This window comes from Gorilla gorilla, chromosome 6 (assembly GCF_029281585.2).
Source record: "Gorilla gorilla gorilla isolate KB3781 chromosome 6, NHGRI_mGorGor1-v2.1_pri, whole genome shotgun sequence".
Classification (NCBI taxonomy): Eukaryota; Metazoa; Chordata; class Mammalia; order Primates; family Hominidae; genus Gorilla; species Gorilla gorilla.
The window spans coordinates 14,049,558-14,064,660 of NC_073230.2; the positions used below are offsets into that span (position 1 = coordinate 14,049,558).

At 44.6% G+C, this 15,103-nt stretch overlaps 1 protein-coding gene across 6 annotated transcripts in view; it reads right to left on the bottom strand.

Annotated features, from left to right (window-relative positions):
- Window positions 1-14,764, bottom strand: part of USP42 (ubiquitin specific peptidase 42) — a 56,125-nt gene extending 41,361 nt beyond the window's left edge. For 2 of the 6 annotated variants that reach the window (XM_031013109.3, XM_031013103.2), the window contains exons 1-3: window positions 14,621-14,764; window positions 8,583-8,832; window positions 4,494-4,694 (exon numbers count right to left, since the gene is read on the bottom strand). In XM_031013109.3, coding sequence (XP_030868969.1) covers window positions 4,494-4,694; window positions 8,583-8,823 — 442 coding nt within the window. In that variant the 5' untranslated portion in view covers window positions 8,824-8,832; window positions 14,621-14,764. Of the gene's footprint in view, window positions 1-3,083; window positions 3,229-4,099; window positions 4,366-4,493; window positions 4,695-8,582; window positions 8,833-9,374; window positions 9,476-11,227; window positions 11,388-13,674; window positions 14,159-14,620 lie in introns of those variants that run through there. The other 4 variants (XM_055346480.2, XM_055346479.2, XM_031013110.3 and 1 more) reach the window with 4 other exon arrangements.
- Between the last annotated feature and the right edge of the window lie 339 nt (window positions 14,765-15,103).

Consider the following 15,103-nt stretch of genomic DNA (forward strand, 5'->3'; position numbering starts at 1 on the left):
TGCAGTGAGCTGAGATAGTGCCACTGCACTCCAGCCCGGGCGGCAGAGCGAGACTCCGTCTCAAAAAACAAAAACAAAAACAAAAAAAGGCTGAGGCAAGAGAACTGCTTAAGTGTAGGAGTTCAAGACCAGCCTGGGCAACATGGTGAGACTGTCTCTACAAAAAAACAAAAAATTAGCTAGGTGTTGTAGCACATGCCTGTAGTCCTGGCTATTCATGAGGTAGAGGCAAGGGAATCCCTTGAGCCAAGGAGGTCAAGGCTGCAGTGAGCTGTGACTGTGCACCACAGCAAGACTGTCACAAAAACAAAACAAAACAACAACAACAACAAAAAACAAGGCCTAAATAAATAGGTATACCTTGCTTGTGAGTCAGAAAATAATACTGTTTAGGTGTCAATTCACATCAAATTGATTTAAATATTCAGCACAGTCCCAATCAAAATACCAAGAAGATTATTTGTAGAAATTCACAAAGTGATTCTAAAATTCATTTGAAAATACAAATGGCCAAGCAACCATGAAGAGCCAGAACAACTTTTTTATTTTGGTTGACGTAAGATCTCACTCTGTTGCCCAGGCTGCAGCGTACCTGCACAATCACGGCTCACTGCAGTCACCACCTCCTGAGCTGAAGCGAGCCTCTCACCTCAGTCTCCCAAGTAGCCAGGACTAGCGCTTGCCACCACACCCAGCGAATTTTTTTTATTTTTTGTAAAGACGAGGTCTCACAATGTTGCCCAGGCTACAGGATAACTCGGAGAAAGAACAAAGTTGGAGGACTTACCTGGTTCCAAAACTTTTTTTTTGAGACAGCATCTCACTCTATCACTCAGGCTGTAATACAGTGGTGCAATCACAGTTCACGGCAGCCTCAAACTCCCAGGCTCAAGCAATCCTCCTGCCTCAGCCTCTGAAGTAACTAGGACTATAGGCATGAGTTCCCAGATGCAGCTAATTTTTTTTTTTTTTTGGAGAGACAGGGTCTTGACATGTTGCCCAGGCTGGTCTCAAACTCCTGGGTTCAAACAGTCCTCCTGCCTCAGCCTCCCAAAACACTGGGATTACAGACATGAGCCACTGCAGTTGGCCACAAAACTTTAAAATATATAGTAATCAAGACATTGTGTTACGGTGTCAAGAAAAACAAGTGATCAGTACAACATAACAGAGTCCAGAAATAGATCGTATTGATATGGCTTACTGATTTTTTTTCTTCTGTCTAAAGTGCTTCAATCACCTGATTTTTGATAAAGGTGCAAAGACAATTTAGTGACAAAAGGATTATGTTTCCAACAAATGGTGCTAGAACAACTGAACATCCATATGCAAAAAAATAAACTTGCTCCATCTTCACATCACAAACAAAAATTAACTTAAAATGGGCCACTGACCCAAAAACAAAAGCTAAAACTTTAAGACTTCTAGAAGAAAGTATAGGAAAAATATTTGTGACCTGTAGGTAGGAAAAGTTTTTTTTTTTCTTGTCTTTTCTTTTTTCCTTGAGACATGGTCTTACTGTCACCCAGACTGGAATAAAGTGGCACAATCATGGCTCACTGCAGCCTCAACCTCCTGGGCTCATGTGATCCTCCCACCTCAGTCTCCCAAGTAGCTGGGACTATAGGCACACACCGCCAAGCCCAAATAATTTTTGTATTTTTTATAGAGACAGGGTTTCACCATGTTGCCCAAACTGGTCTCAAACTACTGAACTCAAGTGAGCCACCCGCCTCAGCCTCCCGAAACACATGAACCACCACACCTGGCCTAATTTTTGATTTTTTTTGTATAGAGATGAGTTCTCCCTACGTTGCCCAGGCTAGTCTTGAAATCCTGGGCTCAAGTGATCTACCTGCCTTAGCCTCCCAAAGTGCTGGGATTACAGGCATGAGCCACATACCCAGCCAAGATTTCTTAAAACACCTACAGCACCACGAATAAAAAGAAAAAAAAATGAAATGAAATTTCCCAAAACAAAAAATGCACTCTTTAAAAGACACTGAAAAGAATCAAAAGACAAATCCCAGCCTACATAATAAAAGACGTATATCGAGAATATATAAAGAACTCTCTAAGCTCAACAATAAGAAAACTACCAGTTTTCAAATGGGCAAAAGATTTCAACAGGCATTTTAGCAAAGGAAATATACAGATGGCAAATAACCACATGAAAAGATGTTCAAAACAAAAACAAAACAAAAAAGAAAAGAGGTTCAGCATTATTCATTATGAAAGTACAAATTAAAACCACAACAAAATACTACCACACTACACACCTATGGAGATGGCTAAAACTGAAGAAGACTGACCACACCAACTATTGGGAAGGACGTGGAGCAAATGGAAGCTTCATTCACCAGTGGTGGGACTATAAAACACTGCAATCCCTTTTGGAAAGTCTGGAAGTCTCTTAAAATGTTAAAGTACACACCCACCCCAGGACCAAGCCATTTTACTCCTAGATATTTACCTAAGAGAAATGAAAACATGTCCTAACAAAGGCTTGTTTGCTAATGTTCATAGCAGCTTAATTTGTAACGGCACAAAGTGAAAAATGACCCAGATGCCCATCAATAGACAAATGGAGAAACAAATTGTGATCTAGCCATAAAATGGAATCCTACTCAACAATACGATGAAGTGATGCTACATGGCACAAATGGAATAATGTTAAAGGAATTATGCTGAGTGAAAGAAGCGAGATAATATGAGAATATATACTGTACAATTCCACATAAACAACACTCTAGAAAATCTAAACTAATTCATCTATAGTGACGGAAAGCAGATCAGTGGTTGCCGGGCAGGAGGGTGGGGAAAGGATGGAAAGGGTGATTTCAAAGGGGCATCGGGGAACTTTTGAGGGTGATGAACATGTTCATTATCTTAATCTTGATGCTAGTGCCACGGGTGTATACAAATGTCAAAATGCATCAAATTATGTATTTTAAATATGTGTAATTTAGTATATATCAATTATACTTCAATAAAGCTGGGAAAAGAGAGAGAGAAAGAGAGGGAAGAAGGGAGGGAGGGAGGAAGCAAGCACAAAAACTACCAGTAGCATAAAAGATAGGCACCTAATTCTGGACATCGGGAGCTTCTGAATTTTGTCTTGGTCCTCTCTCTTGCTGTCCAGGTGCTAGTGCTGGGTTTTCATCCACACCCTACTTTCATTAAGCGCAAAAGTGATAGGAAAGCTGTCTGTGGGGAATGAATTATGGACTGAGAAAGGGAGAAAATGAGGGCAAACAGAACGTTAATTCTGGCATAACAAACACCCCTAGGTAGGTGGTGAGATTCTAGGTGATTTTTCTTTGGTTTCTTTAAGTTTCTCTGTACTTTCCAAATTCTTTACAAGCATTACTTGGCTCTTTGGAGGGAAAAAAAAATCAGTTTTAAAAGAACCAATTTAAATTCTCCATTAAGTAAAGAACTATTCAAAAAGAAACCAAGGATTTTTTTTTTTTAATCCTAGTAACTAATAGCCCCAGAACATACACACATGAATCTGAGCCATTAATTTAGATCAAAGAACAAGGAGACTGCATTTATAAAGAATGAAGGATATTTACAACACATGGAGAAGGCCAAAACCTAAAAAACGGATGTTCCAAATTCTGAAGGTTGATAGTCAACCACTGAGTTGGCTTCCTTCTAATTAAAGACATTTTAATAAGCTTTAACTGATTTCCTGCCATGTAGGTTGAAGATGAGGTTCTCAAATGCTAAAGGGAAAGTCTAGTCTGAATTCCAGGAGGTTGGGGGCAGTGACAAGAGAGTCCCTCTCCTCTAAGGCTTATAAGCATGTAAATGATTGAGCCTTCCAACATGGTATAAATGCCAGGAGAGGCAGGATTTCTTAACCTCGCCTGTCCCAAGTTGCTGGCATCAGACTTTTTTTTTTTTTGAGACAGGGTCTCTTTCTGTTGCCTAGGCTGAAGTACAGCAGTGCGATCACAGCTCACTGCAGTCTCAACCTTCCAGACTCAGGTGACCTTCCTGCCTCACCCTCCTGAGTATGCTGGGACTAGAGGTGTGTGCTGCCATGCTAGACTAATTTTTATTTTTATTTTTAGTAGAGATGGAGTCTTACTATGTTGTCCAGGTTGGTCTCCAACTCTTGGGCTCGAGTGATCCTTTCTCCTCGGTCTCTCAACGTGCTGGGATTACAGGTGTGAGCCCAGCTAATGTCAGATATTTCTGTCACATTTTTTTAGTAAGTGTAGAAAACCAACAACGATTTCAGAAATGCCAAAAGCTGATAAAATGTTTCTTTTTAAATACCTTCACAGGTCTAATTAGGTGCAAAATGTTTCTCATGCAACCTGAATCCCAATCCTGAGTCCTCCTCCTTGGTTTCTAAAAGAATAAACCAACTTCTTAGTAATCATAGCACTCCTGGCTTAATTTTTCACTTTCATTTCAGAGGAAAAAATGAAAGTAGGTTAGCACACTACAATACTACAAACACAACACGGAACACTTACATGTTTTGGAGTGTTCATGTGATAGCATGTAATTGGCGAGAGGTGGTGTGTAGGTTAAACACTGCAGTGCTGCATTGGCAAAACAGGTATTGCCCAAATTCTGGAGCCCAGCTCCAACTCTATGAGTTTGTTGCCACTTAAGACAAATCTTCTCAGATGGGAAAAGAACTTTCTGTGGAGGAGCGATGCCATCACCTAGGGCTAGAAAAATAAACAAGAAAGAGTCAGAAACCAAGCTTTGCATACTGAAGCTAAATAAATAGTAACACCTCGTCAAACCTCAATCTTTACAAGATCCGAAATCTCATGACCAGCCTACCTGAAACACAGGGGGAAGAGGGACATTTTAAAAGACAGAAACCAGAACATGAGAAATTTTCAATGATCTGGTTTCTCCAGTAAACAAACTGCAAGGACAGAAAAGGGAGAGGGTTACAGATTTAAAGAAACTTGAGAGAAATATCTACCAAATGCAAAGTGTAGACTTCATTTGGATGTTGCTCTGAACAACTGCTTAAAAAAATATATATATAGGGCCGGCACAGTGGCTCACGGCTATAATCCCAGCACTTTGGGAGGCTGAGGCAGGCGGATTATGAGGTCAGGAGATCGAGACCATCCTGGCTAACACGGTGAAACCCTGTCTCTACTAAAAATACAAAACATTAGCCAGGTGTGGTGGCGGGCACCTGTAGTCCTAGCTACTAGGGAGGCTAAGATAGGAGAATGGCGTGAACCCGGGAGGCAGAGCTTGCAGTGAGCTGAGACAGTGCCACCGCACTCTAGCCTGGGAGACAGAGCGAGAGACTCCATCTCAAAAAAATATATATATATATATATATATACACACACACGTATTTTATGTATATATATTTTATATATACATAAAACAACCAGAGAAATATGAACACTGAATGACTTTTTCATGTAAATACATTTTTGATTTTTAGAAAAAACTCTTTAGATGTATACACTAAAATACAAGTGAAAGATGAAGTATTGGATTTGAAATAATGTTGTGGAGAGATAGGTAGGTGCTGGTATCACTGCCCGTAAGTTGATAAATGTCAAAGTTGGTTGATGGCTACATGAAAGTTCATTATAATTACTCTTTTATATGCACTTTGAACATTTAAAAAATAAATAATACAATCAATAGAAAAAATGAGACACATTTGATTCCTTGTAACATCTGCCATGGATGCTAATTCACTGCCACCATCACTGCCGTCCTTACCATCTCATGTAGGGAGCCCTTACTAGGCCAAATGGCTGCAATTCTAATGGCTGGTGCTGATGTCATTCCCATTTTACCACTAAGGAAGCAGGTTTTGAACTCAGGCTATCAGGTACCACTGCACACACTTGTGAGTAGACTACCTATGACCTAAAAATTTTGAAGATTATCAACAGATTACTAATAACTAAGTATGATAATGGAACTCAAGATGAAGCTCAAGAAACAACTTATTTAGGAAAGCTGAAAATCATCAATGGCAAGACTAATTTTTCAAAGGCTTTGGCAGTCCCCCAGTGCTCTAACGGAAGGCTGAGATTGGGCCGGGCACAGTGGCTCATGCCTGTAATCCCAGCACTTTGGGAGGCCGAGGCGGGTGGATCACAAGGTCAGGAGATCGAGACTATTCAGGCTAACACAGTGAAACCCTGTCTCTACTAAAAATACAAAAAATTAGCCAGGTGTGGTGGCGGGCACCTGTAGTCCCAGCTACTCAGGAGGCTGAGGCAGGAGAATGGTGTGAACCCGGGAGGCGGAGGTTGCAGTGAGCCGAGATTGCAACACTGCTCTCCAGCCTGGGTGACAGAGAGAGACTTCGTCTCAAAAAAAACAAAAACAAAAACAAAAACAAAAGGGTGAGATGTCATGTAGAATCATTCTCCATCTGAAGAGAGTTATTAGTGGTTATTTAGGCAGGCGTAGGCAGGCGTAGGCAGGCGTAGGCAGGCTACAGCTTGGTGGGGAAAGGAGAGCAAAATTAGGACAAGAGAAAGGATTCTGTGGAGAAAGAGATGAGAGCCCCAGAAAAGGGGAGAGTGGGGAGATGTGAGTTCAGTCCTAAGAAGAGAGAGAAGCCCCAGCAACATGACAGGAGGTTGAAGGCCGTGGAGAAAGAGGTCCTGTGGGAAAGTCCTGCTGGAGAGAAGCCAAAGGACTTTCCACCTCCATGTGCAACATTCGATTAGGTTGTGTTTCATGATATAAACTTCCCCCTACCCCAAACACCTTCAGCAAGCCAAACTGCAACACCCACCCCCACATCACAATATGAAACTTACTGTTGTCCGGGTGCAGTGGCCCACACCTGTAATCCCAGCACTTTGGGAGGCCGAGGCGGGTGGATTATAAATTTGAAACCAGCCTGGCCAGCATGGTGAAACCCCATCTCTACTAAAAATACAAAAATGTAGCTGGGCATGGTGGCGCGCACGGGAGGCTGAGGCAGGTGAATTGCTTGAACCCAGCAGGCAGAGATTGCAGTGAGCCGAGATCACGCCACACTGCATTCCAGAATGGGCGACAGAGCGAGACTCTGTCTCAGAAAAAAAAAAAAAAAAAAGAAACTTACTAAAGGACTCAAAAACAACATGGCGATCAAACTACTCGAAGCCAGGGGGTGTCCAATCTTTTGGCTTCCCTGGGCCACACTGGAAGACAAATTGTCTTGGGCCACACGTAAAATACACTAACACTAACGACAGCTAATGAGCTTAAAAAAAAATCTCAAAAAAACTCAATGTTTTAAGAAAGTTTACATATTTGTGTTGGGCTGCATTCAAAGCTGTCTGGGCTGCATGCTCTAAGCCAAACAACAATCTAACTAGGAAATTCTATTGTATTTCAAATCTTCATGTCCTCAAATGCAAAAGTCTTGAAGTACCAACTTAAAGTGTTACTGTCTCATTTATCTGGATGAGTTTTAACAAACGTAACCACATTTGTATCATTATAACGAATGTAACATTTGTGTTACATGCTCTCTTTTTTTTTTTCTTTTTTCTTTTTGAGACAGAGTCTCACTCTGTTGCCCAGGCTGAAATGCAATGGTGCGATCTTGGGCTCACTGCAACCTCTGCCTCCCAGGTTCATGCGATTCTCCTGCCTCAGCCTCCCAAGTAGCTGGGATTATAGGCACACACCACCATGCCCAGCTAATTTTTGTATTTTTAGTGGAGATGGGGTTTCACCATATTAGCCAGACTGGTCTCAAACTCCTGACCTCAGGTGATCCACCTGCCTTGGCCTCCCAAAGTGCTGGGATTACAGGCGGAGCCACCGTGCCCAGCCTATCTGCTCTCTTTCAAAGAGCTTTATTACTACGAATGATTTTTAACTGCCAGGAAAAAAAAACAAAAAACAAAAAAAACTGGGTAAAGCTCATTTGTCAAAAGACAACCATTTTACAAAACACCTTTAAATTTGTAAAAGTCATCTACTTAGGGAACTAGAATAACTACTGGTTAACAAGTTATTATAATGCTTGCCCATCTCAATTCTCACCAAGATAAAGTTTATTCTTAAAAAAAATTGGAATAAAAGGGCCTGGCGTGGTGGCTCATGCCTGTAATCCCAGCACTTCGGGAGGCTGAGGCGCGTGGATCACGAGGTCAGGAGATCGAGACCATCCTGGCTAACATGGTGAACCCCCGTCTCTACTAAAAATACAAAAAAAAATTAGCCGGGCTTGGTGGCAGGTGCCTGTAGTCCCAGCTACTCTGGAGGTTGAGGCAGGAAAATGTCCTGAACCCGGGAGGCAGAGTTTGCAGCAAGTCAAGATCGCGCCACTGCACTCCAGCCTGGGCGACAGAGCGAGACTCCGTCTCAAAAAAAAAAAAAAAAAAAATTGGAATAAAAGAAACTAATAATATTCTAGCAACTAAAAACAACCTACCCTGTTGTCAGTCAATCACGAACAAGTAACAGGAAAACAAAGCCCATCAAGTAATGCAACTCTGCTGGCCACTCAGGTGGCCTCATGCCTTGCAAAATAAGCCTCTCTCTGAAACCACCAAGCCCCAGCAGCATTTACACAGGAGTTTCTAGCGGTAATTCTCTCTTTTGAAAAACAGTACCTTGATCCTTTTGTGGTGATGGTTTTGATTTATCAGGTACAGATGAACTCGAATAAACTACAGCACCAGGTACTGGTCCTAAAGAAAGTGTGTGATTTGACACATCATTCAATGAAGACACAGCACCCCAGCTGGCAGAACCTGCATCCATGTCTCCAGGTGAGACTGCCTCGGAGCTGCCAGGCTGATTCTGATAGGCTGATGGGTCTGAAGATTCAGAAGCTTTGTCAACTATGGTCATTGTTCAACTCTGCAAAAGATGAAAAGTATGTATTTGTTTCATCAGGTGACAAAAGCAATCTCCTTACCCTACCGTTAGATCTTGGAAGATCATTCCAGCCATTTTAAAGTGATTTTCAAACACATCACCCAAATATAAAAACAACAGTACTTTCTAACATTTCTGTAATAATCTCCTTGGGACATTTAGCATCATCATAATCTGAATGTCAACAATCTTTATTTTAAAATCTTCAGTGAAGTATTTGATTAAAACAACTTCTCATTTCATTTCATGCCCCCTAAAAGTCTGGCATTTCAGTTTATAATTGGACATTTCAATTCTCAGTTCTGTTTATTTACTAAGTACCTATATTTTCCTTCTGTACTGCTTAAAACTAGAAAAATTATACACAGTAATACATTTGACTAAATCTTCGATTTGAGTATAATTCCTCAGAGAAAAGCATCAACTACACAGAGAAAATCTAGACTTAATTTTGTGCTTAAAGTGCAAATGGCACCAAGTGAAATACATTATATTTTTTAAAATTATAATTATAGAGATCTCACCTTTAAAACCATTTTTCTGAAGAGGCTCGTTTATATGGAATGTATGACTTTTTAAATAAAACCCGTAAGCCAATACTGACATCAAACTCGAACACAAATATCTGTTATGAAAGGACTTGATTATAATTTTCTTTCTGAGTCCTATTTTAAAATATTAGGGCTACCACTAATTGAGCATTTTCTATGTATTGGGCATTGCATCAACTGCTGGACATACATTAACTTAATTTTCATAAGGAACGTATGAGAGATCAGACAGAATCCCCAGGGCCTATAAAATGAAGCAACCAGTCAGCAACTGGGACTGAGAGCCAGGTCCAGCGTTCCCAGCCAGGCTTCCTTCTGGTTATGCCACCTTGTCAACAGAATTCTTTTAGGGATATTTCTAAAATCGCCCAACAGTAGCCACATCTAGACATGCCACTCCTGTGTAGAAAACCTTTCAGGAGGCCGGGCGTGGTGGCTCATGCCTATAATTCCAGCACCTTGGGAGGCCAAGGTGGGCAGATCGCTTGAGGTCAGGAGTTTGAGACCAGCCTGGCCAACATGGTGAGACCTTGTCTCTAAGAACAACAAAAATTAGCCAGGCATGGTGGTGCACACCTGTAATCCCAGCAGTTTGGGAGGCCGAGGCAGGTGAATCACCTGAGGTCAGGCGTTTGAGACCAGTCTGGCCAACATGGTGAAACCTCATCTCTACTAAAAATACAAAAATTAGCCGGGCGTGGGGGCACGTGCCTGTAATCTCAACTACTCGGGAGGCTGAGTCAGGAAAATAGCTTGAACCCGGAAAGCAGAGATTGCAGTGAGCCGAGATCATGCCACTGCACTCCAGACTGACAGAGAGAAACTCTGCCTCAAAAAAAGAAAGAAAGAAAAGGAAAGGAAGAAAGAACACCTTTCAGGAGTGGCCCAACTACCCACAGCACAACATCTTCATGTCTGGACTTCGCATTGTCTGACCTAATAACCTTGCCAAACACCCTCTCCGTCATGTTCCCACCATGCTGAAGTCTTGTTTTTTTTCTTTTGTCCCTGCTGTCTCTGGGCTCTGCACATGCTGTTCTTTTCTCCGACTCTTTTCCATCCTTCCACCTCCAGCCAGTTCACACTTCCACTTCTCAGTTTAGAATTTACTTCCTCTGGGACACTTTCCTTGACATCACCATTCCCCCAAGACTGGGTTAGAAACCCCTCCTCAAGGACCCCACAGCACCCTGTGCTGATTTCTACGGTAGCGTGCTGGCATCTACTCCACAGCTGTTTTACTTGCTGTTCTCTACCATGTTCTTATTCACATCCTCTGACCTGGTGTAGAGAAAGCTTTCCATACATGTCGAGAACAACTTAATGAACAAAGTCCGGGAACAGAAAACAACTAGCGTTTGCTTTTAGCACCAGCTTGTGCTGAATGATTAACATACAGTATATCATTTGATCCTTAAAAAACTCTGGAGTAGAAATGGCCTTAAAATTTTTTTTTTTTTTTAATATTGAGGCTGGGCGCAGTGGCTCACGCCTGTAATCCCAGCACTTTGGGAGGCCAAGGCGGGTGGGATCACGAGGTCAGGAGATTGAGACCATCCTGACCAACATGGTGAAAACCTCTCTACTGAAAATACAAAAATTAGCTGGGCACGGTGGTGCGTGTCTGTAATCCCAGCTACTCGGGAGGCTGAGGTAGGAGAATCGCTTGAACCCGGGAGGCGGAGGTTGCAGTGAGCTGAGATCGCGCCACTGCACTCCAGCCTGGCGACAGAGCGAGACACTGTCTTTAAAAGAAAATGATACTGTAAAAGTACAAAAAAGTACTACCCATGCTATGAAGTAGGGATAATAAAATACCCACGTACCTTCCAAACTGGCTGCTCACAATAACTTTCTGGGGTTTTTCTTTTTTGTAGAGACAGGGTCTCACTACGTTGCCCAGGCTGGTCTTGAACTCCTGGCCTCAAACGATCCTCCTGCCTCTGCCTCCCAAAATGCTGGAATTACAGGCATGAGCCACAGAACCTGGCCAAATTTGTTTTTTAAAAGCATCAATTTTGTTGCTTGTAATTTTTTTGTTTGTTTGTTTTGTTATGTTTTGAGACAAAGTCTAGCTCTGTCACCCAGGCTGGAATGCAGTGGCGCTGTCACAGCTCACTGCAACCTTCTCCACCTCCCAGCTTCAAGTGATTCTCTTGCCTCAGCCTCCAGGGTAGCTGGGACTACAGGTGCGTGCCACCACACCCGGCTAATTTTTGTATTTTTAGTGGAGCCGGGTTTCACTATGTTGGCCAGGCTGGTGTAATTTTTAACTAGGGTAAGATTATCACCCAAAAAAATACAATCTTAAAGTTTCTGAACTCAAGTAGAAATAGAAAAGATGTTTGTCAATTTCAATGAACTAAGAAAAAAACTGAATTGAAATTTTAAATCAGTCAAAGGTAGCTGACCCTCAATGAGGAAGAAAGCTTGAGCCTTATCCTCCAAATACAGTTTACATTTTTCCTCATCTAATAGTTTAAAGAAATTATGAAACAGTGTGGGGACAGAAGAAAAAAATGCAGGAAAAAAAGAAAGAAGAGGCCGGGCGCAGGCGCTCACACCTGTAATCCCAGCACTTTGGGAGGCCGAGGCAGGCAGATCACCTGAAATCAGGAGTTCAAGACCAGCCTGACCAACATGGAGAAATCCCGTCTCTACTAAAAATACAAAATTAGCCAGGCGTGATGGCGCATGCCTGTAATCCCAGCTACTCGGGAGGCTGAGGCAGGAGAATCCCTTGAACCCAGGAGGCAGACGTTGTGGTGAGCCGAGATCGTGCCATTGCCCTCCAGCCTGGGCAGTAAGAGTGAAACTCTGTCTCAAAAAAAAAAAAGAAAGAAAAGGAAGAAGAAAGCCCAAATAGAGTTGTAAGAAATATAAGAAAAGGTTAATCCAGCCTTATTTACAGTAACACTAAACAGCAACAAAAACCTTAATTTTCAGGGGATAAACATACCTTCAGAACAATCACCAACAAATGACCAAATAAAACCATTTTATTTGCTCCAATTACCTTTTAAAAGGGACAAAAGCCTCTTAAGTGAAAAAAAATTTAACGAAAGCACAATTCAAGTCATCATTAACCATACAGCATTGTAACTGGAAAAACCAACCAAAACTATCCATTCGCCTTCATTTGTATATTCAGCCAATGAAGTCTTGACCTAAAACCATCAGGCATCAAACTAAACTCCATCTGCTACACACATAACCTTTCTTGAAGCTAAACAATGTTATGTAGGACTTAAGATTCATATACTTGCATGTTCCTCACTTTCAGTAAAGCTTCTAAATATTACTGTTACAAATATCAGAACTTTTAAGCAACAGCTTCTGATGATATATAAAAGTTACAAGAGCATTAAAAACAACAACCTACAGGTGGGGCATGGTGACCCAAGCCTGTAATCCCAATACTTTGGGAGGCCAAGGCATGAGGATGGCTTGAGCCCAGGAGTTGCAGACCAGCCTGGGCAACAGTGAGACCCTGTCTCTTTAAGAAAAAAAAAAAAAAAAATTAGTTGGGTGTGGTGGCATGTGCCTGTAGTCCTTCCTACTTAGGAGGCTGAGGTGGGAGGACTGCTGGAGCTCAGGAGATTGAGGCTACAGTGAGCTACAACTGCGCCACTGCACTCCAGCCTAGGCAGCAGAGGGAGATCTTGCCTCAAAAAAACAACATGAACATGAATCGAGGTTGGATCTGTGTGGAGGAATGAGACTTCACAAGTGTTTCCTTTGCTTTAAATACAAGTCTTACTCAAAGCCTTAAAATTCCCAGTCTCTTATATGGTATGTCTCCCTTGTTATCAAATGCTAGAATGCATTATTCTTTATTCATTTGTGGAGTTTCACTATTTAGACACTGTGGCACTCTGCATACATTGAGGTAATAATATCAACACGTTTAAAGAGAAACTGCTACGCTCTGCTTCTTCATAAACAATGTAATCCACGTTCTCATAGCATTTCCGTTATAAGAGAAAACACACACGCTTTAAAAAGACAAAACCTTCGTCTTAATTACACTTAAGTAAACCAAACGACTGGCCTTAAACTTTATAAACCAAATACTTACTGTAGACTTGATCCAAAGATACAGAACAGAAAGTGAAACTGACCCTAATTTAAAACAAATAAGTGAAACTGATCATTCATATCCCCTAGGCAATTTGAATGAGTGACATAGTAAAAAGAATTAGGTTTAAAACGTACAACTCTTCGAAACGTTTTGAGAGGCCACCAAAACGAGAACCTAGGATTCTGTGGTTACCTTGAAAAGGAGGCGTTAACTAGTTTCTCAAACAGTTTTGCTGTCAGGGTATTGACTTTACATAACCAACATGTTTTCCCATAAACAAGTGACCCCACGGGCTCCTAAGAGTCATTAACAAAAGTCATCTCCACTGCATGCATGTTAGACGGGTTAAAGTCCTAGAAGGGAAAACTTGTTCCGTCCAATTTTCATTTCCAACATCTGCAACGGATCCCCCGTTCCAGGTAAGCTGGCTCTTCCTGCCCCGAAAATAAAAAACGCTAGGGAGGCACACATGCTTTTGGGGACGCGCCGCCCGGCTTCTCCTCTCCCTTCGGGGTGGCCGCTCCGCCCGGCGTGGGCACCTCGGACTCTCCACGGAGCAGCCAGGTGGCCAGGCCTGGGGAGGGAGCGCCCAAGGTGGGAAAAGTTTGCCTCTGTTAGGGATGCAGTGGGGGCGGGGACGCCGGCCCGGGGCTCTGAGGGGGCTCCGGGGCGGGAGGTGGCAGCCACGCGGGGGGCGGCGGGCGGGCCAGGGACGCCGGGCTCCGCGGTCAGCGGCCAGCACACGCCCACCCCGGCCGCCCCGAGCCTCCCGCCTGCCTGCCCGGCCCCCAGGCCGAACGGGCGGGCTGGGGCCGGGTGGGGGTGGGAGCGCAGTGTCCATGGCAACCAGGGGGGCCCGGCCTCCCCGCGCAGCCCGGCTACGCCGGTGCCCGCCCGCCGCGGCCGCCGCCCCCTCCCCAGCGGCCTGGCCCGGGCGGGCGGTGGCGCCGCAGCCCCTAGAGCGGCGGGGTCCCGGGCGGCCCGCGGCTGTGTAGGGGGAGGCGGGCGAGGGGCCGCACCAGCCCCCGGCGGGCCGCGCCGGCTGAGGGGCGGCCGAGCCAGCGGCGGCCCAGGCGAGCGGGCCGCTGCGCGGGCCCCATGCCGGCCTGCGGCGGGCGGGAAGGAGGCGGGAGCTTACCTGACCCGGCTCGGCGCTCGCTCCATCCCCCTCGGCCGCCGCCGCCGCCGCCGCCGCCGCACACAGCCCAGCCGCCCGGCGGGGGACAATGACGTGCCTCCATCCGGGCACCGCCGCCGCCGCCTCCGGGTCAGCGCCGCGCCCGCCGCGCCCCTCCGGGCCGCCAGGGGGCGCGCCAGGGCCGCGCCCGAACGCGCCGCCGCCCAGGGGCCGTCGCACAAGAAGCGCGGCGCGCAGCTAACAAGCACGGCGAGTGTGGGAGGGGTCGTCGCCCAAGAGCCGTGGGCGAAGGCCGACGTCGCGCGTCACCAGAGCGCCGGTCGGGCCAGCAGAGGGAGCGCGCTGATTGGCTGGGCTGGTCGCGCGTCTGCGCGCCGGAAAAAGGGCTCCTTCCGCCCTGTGCTTCCCTGGGCAGAGCCAGACGGCGAGCGGCGGGCGTAGGACTTTGGGCCTTCGCCTCGTCCTGCGCTTGACCCCAGATGC